The following is a 19944-nucleotide window of genomic DNA, read 5'->3' as shown; positions in this document are numbered from 1 at the left end:
ACAAAGGTGACATTAATACATTTGTATATTATGTAACCAATATATTACAAAAAAATGGCATCTTCAAAAAATATGAACCGCTCAAGGATATGTGTATCTTGCTTGTGTGTGTGGGCCTGCAGATCACATCTAAAAAATCCAAACCACTGAGAGACCTACTGACGTCCCACCATTTTGATTCTGGGACAGAAGAGAAAAATTGACTGTCTATCAATACCAGAGGTTTCATAAAATGTAGCTCCTTAAAGTGAACCTAATGTGTCTTTAATGGCTTTAATATTTAAATTTGTTTCAGACATTCGCTGTGTTTGAATTTTTTTTCCATCACTGAAGTGGAGCACTGGGACTCCAATTTCCGCTTTCCACACATCCATGAGTCCGGAAGGAACAAAGCCAGGCCCTCTTCGAGGCGGGCTATATAGTGATGCCAGCTGTGCAGACGCGCTGGATTCCGTCTGCCTAGAGGGGAAATGCTCTCTGGATGGCCGAGTTTGTGCTTACCTACGCTACATTTTCCACTGCTGATTCCCTTGTAAGCGCATTAAGCGCTGGGAGGTGCCTGGCTCCAAGCTCCGTGGCGGCCATCTTAGGTCAGCCAACCGGAGCTTGTTAACTTCTTTTTACTGTTTTCTTTGTAAGCGCATTAGGCGCTGGGAGGTACCTGCCTCCCAACTCGGTGGGGGCCACCTTAGGTCAGCCTACCAAAGCTTTTCAACTTCTCTTTGCTGTTTTCCTTGTAAGCCCATTAAGCGCTGGGAGGTGCCTGGCTCCCATCTCGGTGGCGGCCATCTTAGGTCAGCCTACCAGAGCTTTCTAACTTCTCTTTGCTGCTATCCTTGTAAGCGCATTAAGCACTGGGAAGTTCCTGGCTCCCATCTCGGTGGTGGCTATCTTAGGTTGGCCTACCAATGTTCCTAACGTGTCTTTGGTTCATTTTAATATTTTAATTTGTTTCTGCCATTAGCTGTGTTTTTATTTTTTTCCATCACTGAAGTGGAGCGCTGCGACTCCGGTTCCCGCTTTCCACACATCCACGAATCTGAGTCTGGATGGTACGAAGCCACGGCCTCTTGGAGGCAAGCTATATAGTGATGCCACTCACTCCGTAAAGTCCCGCACCATTAAGACCTATGCTGTAAAGTCCATCTCCTATTCACGAAGGAAGTTATTGGAACTAAACAGCCCCATGAGGGATGCCTGCTCACAGTCCGTTAATGTATTATGCAGCCCTAAAGGAAAGTAATTTTTCTTGGGAGAACAGACAACAATGAGTCATCTCAGTAAGGCAACACTGGTGAGTCACTGTGATAACTAATATTTATTACTGAATTGCCACTCTCTGCCCAAACACAAGCCTGACATAGCAGACCTAATTACAGATTATCAACCTACTAAGCTCTTCCAAACGGAAACATGGCTTTTAGGAACCTCAGCCCCGACGTATTAGACACAGTTCCTTCTAACTACACCCTATTAAGGCTTGACCGCCCCCCTGCTTATAGGGGAGGCTTGGTGATCATATTTAAACGCTGCTTGCAATGTAAACTGTGGGGGATAAACATTGCTAATTCTGAGGCAGCATTTTTTAGTTTAGCCTTGACCAGTCAGTTCACACTAACAGGTTTTTTAACGTACCACCCACTGGCCCGGATGCTACGTTTGTTAAACATTTAACCTCATCGCTGCTAAGGAGATTTTCCTGGTGTGCTGGATCCTTTGAAATGGGTGTGGTCATGACGGAACGGTTCCGTCATCAGCACAGCTCAACTGATGCTCATGACGGAACCGTTCCGTCATGAGCATCAAAGGGGTTAATTGATGTCATTCCTGACAACGCAGTGTGCTATGCCAATTTGCCAAGTAGACACTTGTGGATATCGGTGGACAATCTTTTCAAGGTTCTAGAAGGTGGTTTTGAAGATGCCTTCTAGATGCCTGAGTTCTGGTGGCTTAATTGTCCCTTCAAGTTCAACTGGTCCTATAGATAATGACATCAGCTTCCCTAAACCTTTAAAAACTATCTGGCGAAAGAAATCCCAAGCCCATCTATCCCTATTAAAGTCCCATCCCTCTGTGTTTTCCTTGTTCTCAAAGATGGGGAGAAGGGTAGGAAACAAGGATTTGGGGATGTCTACAGGCGTAATCAAAGAAGACTCGTTGAGTTCAGTTACGGTCCTCTCGCAGGGCACAGTCCTGTGTCAGGCAAATCTCCTCATGCATAACCCAGTGCAGCCCATTCACCCAAGCCAGTTCAAAAAGCCATGCCACTCCAGAGAAGCAGTGAAAGAAATGGACAAGGAGGATGCAAAGGCTGTTTCAGAGACTAACGTTGTTGGTACCAAGTTGGACTACGAGTCTGGGCCTAAGAGTCCTGTGGCCTTATCTGGTGTTCTAAATGTTGAGTCTGTAAGGGAATGTCTTCATCCAAAGAGGACTCTTGAGTGACTCCCAGTGAACTATGTGGCAATGTGTAGATCGGTGGTACCGACGAATAGGAGGATTATTGTTTGCCGGACCTGCCATTATCATGGAAAAAAACAGAATTATGGAGGCTAACTTAAAATCACCGGTTGCCTCAGACATGGTCTTGAGTCCTTCTTTGGACTGTTCTACTAAGAGTATTCCATACCCAGCATTGTATAGCAGTACGCCTTCTTCGAGTGTCTCTCTTTTAGGTTCAATGGAATCCCGGAAATGTGATATTTCTATACGCACCGGGGCACAAGCCCTTATGCAGTCATCAAATGTGGAAATCAATAGGAAGGGTTGGGAAGGTCACCTCCAAAATCTTGTTTTCTGTAGAGCAGATTCTTTCCTCCATCTTGGTTTTGTTGGATGAATCAATTGCTAATTCTGATCATGTGATGGATGTATTGTCCCCCATTTTAAGAGGGGAGTGGCACCTAAACTCTTTTAGTTTACATTCAGGGAAGGAAGAAAGGGGCATTGAAATGAGATCTCAGGCTTCCCAGACTAATATAGTGGCATACAGTGGGGTGGCACAAATGGGAGTTCAGGTGGGAAACTATGATGGCCCTGGGGCCACTGCTATTGGGCAATCCAAAGATATCTTCGAGGCCATTAAGGAAAATGCCAATATGACCTTTTCCTCCTTCCCAAACCATGTATCTCGGGACCAATGCGAGGCTGCCCAAGGGCCAAATGTAAATGTACCTATACCTGATAATTCTCCTTCTGTTTTCCTGATATTCAAAAAAGGGGCATCCCTTACTCCTGGGGTAATAGTTTTACAATATGACACTCCTAGTGCTACACTGTCAAGGGCTAAACAAGATGGTGTCTCTCCCATGAAGGAATCCTCTCCCTTGGGTTGTAATGGGGCAAAATCCCAGAAGGAGAAAATGAAAAGGATCTGGCGCATTAAGAAGCGTAAGCCTAAAAAACTGAGGTTCTCCAACACCCTTGAAGAGTCTGATACTATTATCCAGCATCAAAAAGTAAAAAAGTTGATAAAGGCCGGACCTCTCACTGGTCGGGAGTTTGAGACCCCAGAAGTAAATAAGGTGGGAGGTCTTAATGCTAAAATCGCTAATTGTTCCTCTTTGACCGTTGGCAAACCCGGAGTTGGACGAGGTATGGGGTATCCCAGAAGCAATTTTGCCTGGAAATATTAGATTAGACAGGCGAGGTTTAAGCTTCTAGGATTGGCTGAGAACCAGTGACGTTGTTACTCTAAATGGCAAATTCCCAGAGGATTCTCCCCCCTCTTTTACTTTCCATTCCTGTCAAGGCCAATCACTAAGCGATTATATTGTGGCATCCTACCAAATGTTTGGCATTGCACACTGTTTAAGGTATTGAGGACAGATCTGAGTGATCATAGCATTCTCTCAGTGGTCATCGATTTAGAACTCAAAGCGCCCGAGTCCTGGAATCCCAGAAATGATGATGGTCTTTAATAAAACAAATGGGCGTACCTTTTGGTCAAATAAAAATTCAATAAACTTGGCAGGACCTGGTTGAGAAGCAGTTATCTTTATTTCGATCATGCGAGAGCAAGGTACAAGCAAGTAGCACTAAACCCTTGGTGACTACGTCTTGGGAGGTAAAAAAGCTAAACCGGGAGCTAAACTCCCTAGTAAGGGAACAATTTAAGCAGTCATCACTACTGAGGCAAAGGGAAATCAATAGATTCAAGAGGGTGAGAACGAGACTGAAGTTGTCTGAATGTAAAGGGAAGGAGAATCAGAAATGGGTTAAGCTGAGAGAAGTCGCACTTTCTGGTGACGCGTGTAAATATTTGGCTGTAATAGCCGAATATTGTGATCGTAGAGTTAAGGCTGAAGCCATTTTAATATCCGACACATAGTGGATTCAATATATCTCGCAGGTATACACATCAAATTCTAGTGGTAGGTAACCGTTGGAGTCGCTTGGTGAGTGTCACTTGCTGAATGTATATGACTGACATCCTTGTGAATAGAATCAGAGTTTTATTAAGGGTGCTAGGTACTCTGGGATGCGATGGGCCCGAACAATGTCCCGATATCTCTCATAAAACAAGATATTTCCGCATGTGCCCTTTTTCTCCATCTGGTGTCTCATTACTGTTATTCGTATGGATCTACACCGTGCTCTTGGAAAGAAAGTATAGAGGTGCGTTTATATAAAAAGGGTCCAAAAATGTCTCCCATCAGCTTTGGGCAGATTGCAATACTGAATGGGATTGGGAAATTGTTTGCCAAGAGTATTGTTCATCTTCAGGCTTGTGCATTTGGTAATAATCTTGTCCCTGCAGAGCAGACTGGCTTTCCTAAGCATTGTGGTACCCTAGACAATATTACAGCACTCCAAACTTTGATTGAAAAGTATCCAGTGGGTAAGGGTATGGCTCTATATGATGCCTTTATAGATTTCTCCACAGCGTTCAACGGGGTTGATCGTGGACGCTGTGGAGGAAATTGGCTGTACTGGGGATTCCCGCGCACTTGCTTAGGCTAGTTGTTGCCTAACACTCTTCTACTTGCACTCAGGTCCTGATGGAGGGGAACCAGGGCTTGTCGGGTAAAGTAGAAACCCACAATGGGTTGAAGCAAGGGTGCTTATTAACACCCCTCCTCTTTTCCCTTCATATCTATGTCTTGCCTAGCAGAGTTGGACAGTGTAAGGGGGACCCACCAAAACTAGAAAAAACAAAACTTGGTTGTCTACTTTGCGCATATGAAGCAATCTTGCTAGATTTAACCCCAATAGGTTTACAGAGGTATTTTTTCAGTTAGGCAGCTACGCTGATGACCATTTCCTAAAAATAAACATTTCTAAGAGCAAAGTTGTGGTTTTTAGGTCCCAGGGGTGTGGAAATAGAAAAGATTTGCATTGGTTTTTAGGGAAAGACAAGCTAGAAGTGGTGAAGTTGTACCCGTATTTAGGTAGAATTATTTTCTAGTAACTGTTCAAATAGCGATCACATTAGTCAGTGCAGAAGTATTGCAATATTCCAGGCTTCCGCAATTAGCAGGTTATATGAATGTTGCAGGCAAAGACACTTTGCCCATGTTGGTGGTATATAGGATTAAAATTCGGCCGTCATTGAGTTATGCCTGTGAATCAATGGATAAGCGGTACTGGACCTACTTTGAGAAGATGGATTGGCACATTTGGTGACAAATATGTAACTTGAATTGTGCAGCCCCTCCATCGGCACTCTGGCACATTAGGAATGATATAATAGTAGAGAGTAGCATATGTAAAAAAAAAACAACGGTATGTTCTATAGATCTGCTTTTTGTAGATATGTGTGTATTTTTTATGTGGACCTCTTTGAGATGCGTATCACAACAAAAATTGTCACTTTGATTTGCTAATAATTATGCTGAGTGTGGCTGTGGTTAAGTAGTCCCAATAAATGGATCGGTGATGTATGTTTTTTTTCTATTTTGACAATATATCGATTTTATAAAACATTGCAAAAGAACGTGTACGCTATTAATTATGTTTATGTTACATTTGTATGAACCCCAGGATAAAATATAAAATGTGGTCATACAGTGTAGTTTTATAAATGTCTAAGGTAGCAAACTGTGTTGATGAATGTAGTCGTTCCGCCCTCACAGGAGAAGACGTTCTTTGTTTCTCTTTACATTAAATATGATTTAAAAAAATATGGCGACCACCATGATTAAGGCTGAAAACTCAGCTGAAACGTGTCAACTTTCCTTTTGATTAATGGCAGAAAGAATGTAATAAAATATACTGGAATCAACTACTTGAGCGCCTGCTTTCTTTGTGGAATACCAACTAGTTGAAAGATTTACGTATATATGTATATATATATTACACAGTAGGAGGTGACCACTGTGTAATTATGGCTTAGTTGAAAAGGCATTTGTTGATTTGCCTATAACATTTATTTGCATGGAACTCAGTCAGCTAAGGTTTTGCATGCAAAGTTTCAAGAAGATAAAGCCGAGGACAAAAAAGTGTTTTTCCTTCGTAGTTCCCATAGTAAAATTTGGTCATGCCTGGTGCCAATCTCGCTGACAGGGAGTTGCATATAACTTCAGTTGTGCACGGCGAAAGGCCATGAGAGTGGTAGGTGCATGAGCCAATGTGTTGAGCACACGGCCTAGCCACATACCAAGCCCTGTGCTCAACCCCCGCTGCGCACGACCAAAGGCCGTTCGCAGTGCGGGTGGGAAATTAAGAACATAATTAAAAAAAATAGTTTACTGAAATGAAAAACTAAACAGCGAGTTATGGTTCTAAAGCCACTAAAATTCACCAGTTAGGTTATCAATGCACTCAACACACACCATAACTTACGCCGTTCACAATGGTATTATCTTCATATCGGTTTTTGTGTGTCTGTGCCATTTTGACGATAGTCCAGTGAACACACTTGTGGCACGAGTTATGGCATTTGTTGAATGCATTGATTATAACTGGTGAATGTAATTGTTTTTATACATTTTAGCTAGAACAATGACTGACTTTTTTTCCTGAGTGAATATATATATGTATAACACATATCCCTATACTAGGAATAACTACCTCCGGTTCTGTCACGTTATGTTCTCCTATGAAGGATGAGTTGTAGTTTCTACGTGACCTCTGCAGAACTGCAAGATAACGAACAATGTAAACATCATGTGCAATTTCTTTAAATTGGTATGCGCTTAATTGAACTCTGATAGCTTGTGCATGACATTCATTTACAGTGTCTTTCGAGCTTTCAAAATGCACCCCCAAACATCAGCGACTTACTTCTGGTAGGTCTACAAGCTGATTTCTGGACAGGTAGAGCTTGCTTAAACTGATCATATACCCCACCTCTTCTGGTAATGTTTTAAGTTGGTTGCTTGCAAGATGGAGTTCTGAGAGGCTTCGCAACAGGCCCATCTGTTTGGGAACGCTTTTTAGTTGATTATTGTTTAAACTCAGATAGCCAAGACTTTGCAACCTGAAATAAAAAGCATGATACCATTAGGAAATACATGTGCAAATTGTGTGCTTTAGTCAAATACCTAAATTTAACTTGTTTTCAGGCTCCATCCAGAGGACAAATAGCAGTGTAGATAGGCTCGCAGCTGTCTGAAGAACCCACTGTTACCAATTCTTTAAAATATATATAGAGTTAGTTTAGGGTCTGCCCAGATACGCATGTCTCTTACCTTATGCTATTCACTGTTTGGTGTATCATTCTCCCTCCAGTAGAGTGCTTGCTTTTCAATGCATAATAAACTATTTTAATTCCCAAATGTATGCTTAATTATCATACATTTAGAGCCCGATCTAGAGTTTGGCAGATGGGAAAATCCGCCCCAGAGGAGACAGCTATCACTTAAAACATATTAGAAGTGCACAGGACGTAATGGGCCTGTAATATGGCAAATTCAATAGCCATCTCGTTTGTGACGGTGTATCCCATGAACCATACTCAATCAAACCATACCCTAAATCAGGCTGTACATGTCCTCAAATGTTATGTACAGAAAACACACGTTTTTGATTTGCTTTTACAGTGCAGAAGACTTTTCAATGTTTTATTCAGCATCAAAGGGCAAGCCAGACCTATTGGTTTTGCGATGCTTCTTTATGCTCTACCTACTTCCATTCTCAATTACTGAACTCACCATCACAGCATTAGCAGGAACGGTAACCCCGCCCCCCACATCATGAGTACTGCTAAAATCCAAAGAATAAACTTTTAACACTGTTGCTAGAATATGAATTTCCCTTGAAAAAATGAAAAGACAAGAAGCGTTTGACAACACAGGAGCAAGTTGGCTTAATTAAACATAGAGGGTGGGAGAGCATCAAAAAAGTAGTGTCTGAAGACATTCTCAATGTACAGACATTTTGGACAATCCTTTATACAGTTCATGAGGTACAATAGAACGATTTCACATTTTTAGACAGCATGTGGGTCCGGGGCAAGTTATAAATTAGAAGTACAACCATCTGAAAACGGGGACACAGGTGACTAGTGTGGCCCAGTGTGCATGTGTCCAGACGTCCGGCATGGACTGTGTCCAGATTGGCTGAGTGTTCCTAACTACATGCAGCATCTAACTTTGTGGTATTTTTGGAACATGAACTTTTGGCCAAAAGTATTTTATTGGGACCAATTTCTTTGGACCGGATCTGTGGGATCGATCAGGGCTTTCCCTGGTTGCATGTTTATTTTCAGGCTGTGTAACCCCACCTGTGACCTATCAATCGGTAGGCCTTGTTTTGGATCACAGGGCCTTTCTGACCATGTATCTCTGACTTGGGATTGATAGGGAGGTCATCTTTAGTGAATTTGACAGCAACAATACGAGTTTGTTATTGTGTGGACATAAAACATGGTGGTCGCTAATATCATATTTACTAACATTCTCATTATTGAGCATACAGTTGTCAGCGAACATCAACATTGCTTTTACTAGTTTTGACATTGTTATGTGTGCATAGTTTATGCTGTACATCGTCACTACATTTATTGGTATTGCCGCTGTTATGCCTGTACATATCATGGTTTGCATTGACATCAGATTCACCGATATTAACATTCCCCCCTCTAGTTGAATTTCAACTATATAATTTTCCTTGTATGTCATGGTAGTCAGATTATTCGATAAGGTGTGTGTTACTGTAGCATCTGCTATTCTTTCTCTAGCTATTTGCATACTACCTAATTTGAGGACTGCGTTTTTACAGCAGGAAACCCCCATTTGTAGGAAACCACACAACAGTAGTACAAAAGTGAAAACGGGAAGTAATGATGTGAACAGTTTGGACATCCATAGGAGAATCCAAGAAAAAATACTATGAAACCAGTCCTGCTCAGTGACACCTCCCTCCTTCTTCAGGTCAGCTTGTTGATGATGCAGTGCCTAGAAGGCAAGAACCAGGAATACCCAATCTTGGCACACACCCCACCCTCCATCGCGGTCATCAAGTCCAACATAAACAGATGTTGCATCACTGTAAGGCAGACGGCTCTCAGTTCTTCCTTGTTAGCATTTAGGCCGAGCTCAGTGTCATTGATTATCTTCAATATTTTCCACCTAGTTATTTGTAACCATTGGGTGTTCACCTTCTTTTGCAAGTTGAAGAAGGGTATCGACCCTCCTGCATTTACTTGAGTTTCAGAAAACAGTCTAAATTCTTCCAGGATGTCCTTGTACTGAGCCCAGCCAAAATAATCAGCAGTTCTTCTTCTTCGAGCCTGATGCAACAGAGTTGTCAGACAGATCTTCACTAGGGATGACCAATGTTGGGGTGTTTATAGCTACGAGAGTTCAGACGCCCCACCATCCAGGGACAAGATGGGTGTAAGCAAGCTCGCTGCACTGTCAATGCATATGCATCAATGTGGAGGTGCCCCTTTGCAGATCTGGTATATGAAGTATTACTTCACAGTTCTAATTTAAATCAAGTGGTATAGTTCCTTTGCCTCTGAAACTCAAAGAATACAGTGTTAATTTCCCTACAATTAGGGGTTGCCCCTTTCCATTCAATCATGTGTACCTATTATTCTAGGTATTCCAGATTTCCTGTCATGGGGTGTCTATGCTGGCATTTGACCCCCTCCCATGGGACTTATTCCTCCTAGTGTGGTCGAGGTGTGCGGCCCTGCACTGGAATTTCATATCCGGTTCCATTTGTCATTAAAAAAGGTGGCCGCATATCTGTTAAGGGCCACTCTGGGACAGCAGATGGACATGGGAGCGGATGTATTTGTGCACTGATGCGGTAGTCTTGTTACCTCCAGGAACCAGGTTCGGTAAAAAGGTACAAGGCAGTGGGGTTGGCCTCGTACCGGGTGATGTTTAGTAGTTCTCTATGGGGTTCCAGTCTATTGGGTTGAATCTTGGCACTAACCCTGCATAGGTACAGGTGGATGAGACATTTTGCTTTCTCAGGGGCTATCTCTTGGGATAAGTAAAGACTGTCTGTGCCTACAGCATGGAGTATGGGTGGGCAAATGTAGCACAACCGGTTAGTGATTTGAGTGCCCACAGTGGTCATGTGCTGATACTAGGTGTTGTGTGGGAGTGCATTGTGCAGTGCATGAGGAAGGCTAGCGTTTGGTTTAGCACAGGTTTAAGTGAGGTGAGAGAGATCTCTGTGCATGTGTTACAAAAATGACGAAGTAGGTTTCATGAAACTAGGCATGTTTTTGACTCCGGAGGGGTGCGAGAGCACCCATGCTAAACATAGTGTGTACAAAAAAACATAACTTGCAAAACATTCATAGGCGTTAGTATGGTCTTCAGGGGTGTTTTCTGTCCTCTGGGTGCCCAGGGTTGTCTTGTTTTGGTGTAGAGCAAAATAAATAAGGTTTTCTTTCCTTACCAAAAAAGTGTTTGTAAAGTCAATTTGCAGTCTGTGTTCTTGAGCAGTTGGCCTTGTTAATGTCCTTTCGAGAGTTTCGATTGAAGGCGTGGCAGGTTGCTGTAACGACGGTGCACATGTGGTTCTATTGCAGACCTGTGGGATAAGAGGGGGCGCTAAGTGGCGCGCTTGCAAATGGCCGCATGTAAGTGAGGCTCTTGCCGCCCGTCGGCCTTTATCCTGCAAATATCCTTTTTATTGACCCCCTCTGTGGTAATTAAGGCATCTGATCGATGGAGCTGCCCCTCCGCTTGCTCCATGCTGAAACTGGTGCAGACCAGCAGTTTCCTGCGCCCGTGAGGCGCTGTCTGCATTTGGCCGGGGAGCCTTGTGGAGCGGAGTGCATCTGAACGCCTGCTTGATAAACTACGGCAGCCCGCGCTGCACACGCGGTGCCTAGGCCGCGCAGGCTGCTGGTCTCCGGCTGCGAGACGGGCTCTGCCCAAACTCCCGCAAGGAAGAGAGCTCCGTCCGGGGAGCCCATCATGGAGGACGCGACACCTGTGGCCCCCACTCTCGCGCTGGGGGAGAGGTAGGAGCAGAGTACTGCAAGCGGCAGAATGTGTGGGGGGCATACCGGCCCTAGATACCAGCAAAGGCCAACTGGGCATAGGCGTGCAACGCAGGGTACACCGGATCGCCTGAGGCCCCCCACTCCGTGAGCACCCATTGATGCTGCGAGATCTGCGCTGCCCAGGGCGGAGAACATCAGTGCATCAGGGAGACTCCCGCGAATATGAGGAAAGACGGCCTATAGAAGCTGAGACCACCGGGAAACCAACCTGAAGGGCACCCTTGCATTGGGAGACATATACAGACGGCCTGGCATAAAGGAGTGACGCGGGAGGCTCAGGATCACTTGAGGCCCTCTCCCCACCACCTCGGGTGGGCACTTATTGACGCTGGGTTTCTTGCGTTGGCCCGATCAGCTAACACATTTATAGCTACCACACCTGTGAGGGACAACTGCCTATATCGGCCAAAACCGCCGAGAGAGCAGCCTGCTGGGCACCATTACATTGAGTGGTGAGCACGGTCGGAGCTAACTACAGCAGCTGGGTGACGACCAGGGCTAATTCACGGGAGGAGGCCCCTGGGTGATAAAGGCTGCAGAGAAAACGCTAGGCCGACATGCTGAACGATTGATGCAACTGGGACCCCGTCTAAACAGAGGCCTCAGCAATCTCCAGATGTATGAACTGAGCGACGACGTTTGTACTCCGTGCAGGCCATTTTTTGTGTCCCGAAAGGACCATCCACTGAGGTACAGGACATCCTTCGCGAGGTCCGCCAAGGGTTTGCTACAATAGTAGACAAGGTCGACAGGATGTCATCGCGGATGGATGCAATTGCTCACAAACTGGAGGGACATGATGAAAGGTTCAAGGAATCGGAACGGCGCATTTCAGACTCAGAAGACACAGCTGCCAGACACACGTCGCAACTCTCCAGCATGGATAATTTGTTGAGGGTCATTGCAGCAAAGAACGAGGATTTGGAAGCGCGCAGGAGGCGCAATAACATTCGCATTTTAGGCATACCGGAAACGACCAACACTGGACGAATAGAAGACTATGTGGAGAAGCTCCTTTTAACAGCGATTGGCTCGGAGGCCTTTTCTAACCAACTTATAGTGGAAAGAGCCCATAGATCGCTGGGCCTTCGGCCCAAGCCTGGGGATACCCCGAGGCCCATAATTGCTAGGCTTCTAAATTACAGAGACCGAGAAGTGGCGCTGAGAGCCGCACACAGTAAACAAACACTGTCATTTGATGGCAACTCCTTCTCTATTTATCCTGACTTCACACCCATGGTTCAGGAGGAAAGACGTAAATTTATTGATGTCAAGACCAAATTTCGAAAGGCCCAAGATTGACTATGCCCTCCTTTATCCGGTGCGGTTGAGAGTCACGCATCAAGGCAAGCAAAGATTCTTCACGAAGCCACAGCAGGTAGATGACTTCTTCAAGCAACTTAAGAAAGCGGGAAGAGCAGAAGCGAGAGCAGAGGACCCTCGGAGGTCCCCATTGGTAGAGGCGGACAATAAGGCACAGGAATGAGAACCTTTTAAAACGTAGACCTGGTAACGAACTGCTATACATGTGACTTGTCTTATGTTTGCTGAGGAGCAGCTCTGCTAACGGTTATATGTTTCTTGTTGAACAATGCACCATAGGGTGTCTCACAATAGCTCGCCAGACACCCTCTTGCCTGATGGAGCTGCAGCTCCTGCTGCGTCCTGTTCTGAGGGCATAGGGTTGTTGTGCAGCCACCTAGAGATAGCCCCTACAGGGAATTCCCCAAGGCTATTTTGCCGTAAATGTTTGGTTGGGACTGTGATGTGTTTTTTGTTGGGAGAAGGGTGGGGGTGGGATGGGTGGGAGTATGATACTGGCATGTTTGGGTTGCTTCAGTGGGAGGAGAGTCAATGGGAGTTTGATGCTGTTAGGGAGGTTGAGGTACAAGACATAGAGATCACTGTATACACAACAGCTGTGCACGAAGCTGGTGCAGAGGGTAAAATCGCGCTAGACATTGTTTTTCACAAGATGTCAGGGATGACAACGCCACAGGATATGGATAGACCATTTTGGAACGGTTGCATATGGCTAGTCACGTAGGGACACGTTTGCATGTCATTACGTGGAACGTCAGGGGGCTGGGTGACCCAAGAAAAAAGCGGCAGGTACTGGTTTATCTAGACAGATACCAAGTACATATAGCAATGTTGCAAGAGACCCACTTTACGCCCCAGAGAGCCGCTGCATTTGCATCTCGATGGGCTGCACACAGAATTTTCTCCTCATATTCAAGTTACGCCAGAGGGACTGCCATACTGATTAAGAGACAGGTCCCCTTCCATCTGGCTGGGACGACCCAGGATGATCAGGGGAGGTACTGCCTAGCTTACGGATGCCTCGGATTGGAGTCAGTCACATTGGTATGTTGCTATGGGCCGAACGTAGATGCCCCAGATTTTTTTACCACCTTTTGGGGGAAGATAAGAGATATAGGCTTGAATCACATCATATGGGGTGGAGACTTTAATGTTACTTATGCTCCGAATCTGGATAGGTCACACCCTGCCCATCATCATCACACTAAGGCTAGCGCCGCCCTAAAGGATATCATTGTAGAACATCAATTGCTAGATGCGTGGAGACACATTCATCCCCAGACACGGGAGGGTACACATTTTACAGCACATGCTGCATCCTGGGCGCGGCTTGATTACTGGATTATATCCCGGGGACTGGGGCCTGCGATTTATACCGTACAGCATTTAGCTAGGACATACTCCAACCACGCACCAGTCAAACTCACACTCTCCTCAGCGGATTTCAACCCTCCGCGCAGTGCTTGGCGACTTAACACACGAATGCTCTCAGACACAGTTTTTACGAGGATTTGCGTGAAGAGGTTCAAGATTTTTTTGCACGAAACAAAGGAACGGTACAGAGCGTTTAGATCGTTTGGGAGGCATTTAAGGACACGCTGAGGGTTTTTTGCATATCGGAAGGGGTGGACGTACTCAAAGATATTATCAACACACTCTGTAAATTGGAACGGGAGCTCAGGGCACTGGAGGCAAAATTGGTGCTCACCCCAGGCCGGGATACACAGCGGGCATTTCGGACCAAACTTACAGAATACACAGAAGAGGCGAATAGGGAAACACGTTTCAGGGGCAAACATTGGACCGCCCACCGGTATGGAGAAGGGGAGCGACCGGGGAAAACTTTGGCAGACACGATAAGGCAACCACGTTACTCCAACTATGTGGTAGAATTGGAGAGGCCAGATGGACGCATTGTTGGGACACTGCAAACATACTTGATGATTTTACTAAACACTACACCGCTCTATATACCACTACCGGGGGACATGACGTAGATTTAGATGCCTACCTTGGCAATGTTACCTTGGGCTGGTTGAGTGACGTGCACCGCAAGTTCCTGTGCGCTCCATTCGAACTAGATGAAGTTCGTGAGGCCATAAAGAGTATGCAGTCCGGGAAAGCTACTGGAATGGATGGCATTCCAATAGAATGTAATAAGACCTATTTAAATCTGATGGCCCAATACTGCGCGAGGTCTATGAGGAATCTTTAGAGGTGGGTTCCTTACCCCCGTCTATGAGGGAAGCCCTCATTATATCACTTTTGAAGCCTGACAAGCCAGCTCACCTGTGCTGGTTGTATCGACCACTCTCTCTTCTAAACTGTGATTCCTAGATTTTGGCAAAACTTATTGCTACCCGACTAAGCCTGTTATTGGAGCACTTGATTCTCCGGATCAGTCTGTATTTGTCCCCAGGAGAGCCACTTCACATAATCTGAATGGAATTACATCTTTGGGATAATGCTCGGGATGGGGTTCCCGCCGCTGTTCCTATCTTGGATACGCTTATTGTATCATCAGCCGGGAGCCAAGGTGCTTATTAATGGACACATGTCTCAAAGATTTTCGATTACTAGGGGCACTCGACAGGGCTGCTCTCTGTCCCCATTGCTTTTTGCTTTGGCGACTGAACCACTAGCAGCACGGCTGCGACAGCACCATAATGACATGACCTTGCGATGTAACCTGAGACAAATCTTGATTTCCATGTATGCCGATGACATTACTTTACATGTGCGGGACCCCCAAAACAACTTAAATACACTCCTTCGAGAGTTCATTGTATTTGGTCATCTGTCGGGTGTCCAGATAAATTGGGGGAAGTCCTGCCTTTTTCCGTTAACAGATTCGATTGTGCGTTTCCGTCTAGACTACCCGTTGGAATGGTGCGAAGACGAGCTACGATATTTGGGTATCGGCATCACTAGAAATAAGGAGGAACTCATGAGACTCAATTATGGGGTGGCGCTGACTCGAATAGCAGACAAGGTGAGCCGGTGGATAACACTCCCACTCTCCATGGCAGGTAGAGCGTCGCTGATCAAAATGGTGCTACTGCCCCAATTGCTTTATTTGTTTCTAAACATCCCATACTATCCGGGCTGACATTTTTTTCAATCTTTCAGAACAGAAATGATTAGACTGGTATGGGGGGTAAACAGGCTAGATTGAAGTGGGATGTTCTGACTAGGCCTTACTCATCAGGTGGATTTGGCATTCCAGACTTTGAACTCTATTACATAAGCGCCCAGGCCCATTATTTAAATTTCTGGATCCGACAGCCCAAATATATGCCACAGTTAGCAGCCGAACACTGGCTTGTGCATCTAACTTCGATGGAGGGAGCCTTATATACAGCGCTGAATGCCCGGGAACACATGCAGAATATTGTATATGCCACGATTACGGCATGGAGACGCATTGAGCACCTCCTGAAGGCCCCTATGCTTTATTCCCAGCTACTACCACTAACATATTATCCAAACATGCCCCTCCTGCAGGAAACACTTTTTCATAAATTTCAGGAGCACACGTCACTCAGAAACTGGGGCGACTTATACGAGAATGGACAAATCCGAGATTCGGAGAATGTTTTCCAGGGTGTACAGCGCACTCCGTTAGATACCTTTCTGTACATAAGGTTCAGGCAAGGGGTCCAGTCTTTCCATTCTGATTTTCCAACTGAACCTCAGATACTTGCACCATTACAGATGCTCCTACAACAATAATATATCGCGCAGTCCACACACACCGGGAAGTGGAAGTTCCGGCGTCCCGCACACAATGGGGGGAAGAATTAGGGTTTGAGTTGACGGAGGATCAATGGGAGTACTGCTGCTCGAAGACTGAGCAAATATCGGCCAGCAGAAGGCTGCGCATTATACACTACAAATATTTACACAGGCTGTACCATACACCGGTTAGACTGCATAGACATCACCTTCGCGACTCGGATAGGTGTAATGGATGGCATGTGCCCTACGCTGATTTTTTGCACTTGGCCTGGAATTGTCCGGGAATACTCGAGTATTGGGGACTTGTTTTTGAAGCCTTGAATTAAATGAATAACACGCATATAGAGGCCACGCCACTGCTGGCATTGTTGAGTTATGTTCAAAACGTACCCCTGGCACATCGTAGATACATAGCCCTTGCACTTTTGATGGCCAAGAGGCGGATAGCCTGTAGATGGGGCAGAGGGAGAGCGCCCAAATGTAAGGATTGGCTTAATTGGTATGGTTTATTGCCAGGAACAATCTGCCATTTATGCCGAGTTGCTGCCTAGAGCGTCCCACCCTAGAGACATTTGGTCGCCGATAACGTCCTATTTACTGACGAGACCCCAGGAGAATGGCCATTCATGAAGACCTGTATGTAGAGTACTATGAGTCGATGTCCTCCAAAGCTGCACACGTGGGCTTATATCACTGCTGAAATTGTCAGGTAGCACTGTATTGAGAATGTAAAGAGGAGAGAGAATTGGATGGGTTTAAGCATGCTCTCTGATGTTTTTCTTTTTACTTGATTCCACAAGGATCTACAAGGTCGTATGTACTATGTTATGATGCAATGTACATCGTGTGGCACTGAACTTTGAGCGAGTATTCAATGCACCAATGTAACTCAAACTGTGAATCTCTATCGATGTCACTCTTTTATATATGTTTCCTACCAACCAGCGCAGATATTTGTTGGACTATTATTTCATGAAACGCGGCCGGCCCGAAGTGGTTGTAGGCGGCTTGCTGTGTCTGCATATGTTGCCTATGTTGTTTCTTACTTAACTACTGCACCAGAAGAACTGCCTGACGATATATGGTTGTAGACAACGAGCTGTACCTAATGTTATATACAATTAATAAAGGTTTTTGAAACTTTAAAAAAAAAAAAGACCTGTGAGATAAGAGCTGTGTGTTGTAGGTTAGCTTGGAAAAAACACATCATTAGACCTTTCTCACAGAGTTCCTGTGTTTCTCTTTTTTAGGGGTACACTCTATATCTTTCACTTTGTGCGAAATTTTCTTATCAGGTATCTGGAAAGAGGCGGTGACAGTTTTAGGGAATGATCAGTTTAAGTTAGGTAACTTTATTTTGTGATTATTTTGGTCCCCATTTCCATTAAATGTATGTATGTGTGTTGTTTCACTGGTGCAGGGGTGTCCTTTTGACCTGCATGGGTTGTCATGTTCTCTTTGTCACGTGAATATCCCGCTGGTCCCTGCAAGTGGCATATAATGATGTTCTCCCTAATGAAGTTGGGTGTTTTGACTACACCCTTGTTCTTGCAGCTCCAGTATTTGATATACTTTTGGGCTTCTTCCGGCAGGTCACTTGGCCTCTTCCTTGGGTCTCGGGTAGGGCTGGTTGTAATGCGGGGGTTGATAAGCTGCTACCTGGCCCCCAATTTTTGGATATGGCAATGACTGGGATCAGGCCTATTATTTCCTTGGACGATGTTGGTGAGGCCCTGTGTATATTATTTGACAAGCCAGGTGTGGTAGCATGCATCCCCATGCACCTTGTGCAGGGGGTTGCGATGTTCATCTATGGAACCCCTCTTCCTCCCGCCACCCCTCTTCCTTCAGATCCAGGATGATTTGGATCTGCCACCCTCAGCGGGAATCAGGGACTTCATACCTGGTGAAATGCTACTCCTGCTGCACTGGAGGGGCAAGATCCAATGAGCAGACTTTGGATGTTTTTGGAAGCATTAGAAGAGGAGGCAGCAAAATGTCCTGCTTATGATGGAGTTAGGTGCAGGCCGGGGATTTTTTCGTGCTTAGAGTAACTAACTAAAATGGCTGATTGCCCAGGAGAATTTCCCTATTGACTTGGTGTCAAATTTGTGCATCTACTACGGAGTTCTCTGGGTCATCTCAGCACCCCAGGTGCCCGTAAAACCTGGTTTCTGACACCGGGCATTGGTCCGTGTTTTTGTTTCTTTCTAATGCTGCGTCACTAGTTTTTATTATTGTAGAGAGTTTTCTGAAGTGGGTACAAAGTGGATGTTTCCTATTGGGGGTTTGGTTTTAGTGGGTATGTTGACTGGGCGATTGCGCAAAGGTATTACCTCCCCAGCCAGTTACCCCTCCCTCCAATGGCTGTGGCTGGCGCCCCAATGCTTGTTGGGCTGGGTTTGGTTTTGAGAATGGATACTCTGTGGGAGCTGTCCTTGTAATATTACTTTCTGCTCATGATTTGCTTTTAGGTGACACTAGTTGGCCCTGTGGTTCCTTCTATAGAAATAGAGGCATTCTCAAGAATTTGGTGCAGGCAGTCTGTTGGATCCCTCTGGGGTTCTGTGGTTAAGTCTTCTTTCAGCAGGGTGCCACTTGCATGCTTGTGGCCACCACGGGCCTCTTGGGGGTGATCTCGCCCATTTCATTCCAAGCGGGCCACTGCGTGGGGGATGTGGACGGTGGCCTGCCCACTTTAGGCCACTGGATTTTTCCCGTGTGGCAGGTGGGCACACCTCCTTGGGGTGTCGTTACGCTGGTCCAGCATGCCGTATTTCCTACAGCGGTCACTCGCCCAGGTACCACATTTGGTAACAGGTAGGGGGCCACTAGTATGGTTAATGCACTACTAGGCACAGTGCCATCTTGGCTGTGCCACATTCTCACTCAGGGAGGTGCCATGGTGGCGACAGAGGCTCAACTGGGTAACCCCATGGGTACGCGCGGTCTGCTTACGATAGCCATTGTTCCTATGTGCCTTGGGCCAACTCTCCACCTAGTCTGGGCGAATTCAGTGGGCATGCACACGTCGTGATCCTGAGTTTCCTGCCCCTTGCACACCTTACATGCAATCCTTATGGCAGTTTCTACCAATAGAGGAGATGCACATGACGCCCACTATAGGGGCCAAATCGAGTAACTCTAAGAGGCTTCCCATGTAATCCAGGACTACTCTCTGGAAGGGGGCCTGACTGACTGGAATCACCCTGGCTGGCATCCACGTGGAGTGGGATATGTTTGCTGGTTTGTGCTCTATGGGAGAGGCTACAGGGGAAGAGCAGGTAATAGTCCCATTCTTAGTGAACTGGATGGACATTTTTAGCTTGGACAATAGGTCCCGAACAAGTATATTGGCCGGGAAGGAAGTATAGTCCAATAATTGTTCCCTTATCCTATTCTCCCCTATTTTCAACTCAAGGGGTTCTGTGAGGGGCAACTCAGCAACGGAACCCAAGATTCCCTGT

The 19944-nt window shown here is 45.6% G+C and overlaps 1 protein-coding gene across 1 annotated transcript in view; it reads right to left on the bottom strand.

Moving 5' to 3' along the window:
* LRRC69 (leucine rich repeat containing 69) overlaps positions 1–19944 on the bottom strand; it is a 351609-nt gene that overhangs the window by 143486 nt on the left and 188179 nt on the right. Inside the window, exon 4 of the mRNA XM_086965983.1 lies at positions 7225–7420. Coding sequence (XP_086822109.1) covers positions 7225–7420 — 196 coding nt within the window. The remainder of the gene's footprint in view (positions 1–7224; positions 7421–19944) is intronic.

This window comes from Lissotriton vulgaris, chromosome 4_1 (genome assembly GCF_964263255.1).
Source record: "Lissotriton vulgaris chromosome 4_1, aLisVul1.2, whole genome shotgun sequence".
Lineage (NCBI taxonomy): Eukaryota > Metazoa > Chordata > Amphibia > Caudata > Salamandridae > Lissotriton > Lissotriton vulgaris.
This window is presented reverse-complemented; position numbering and strand designations above follow the sequence as displayed.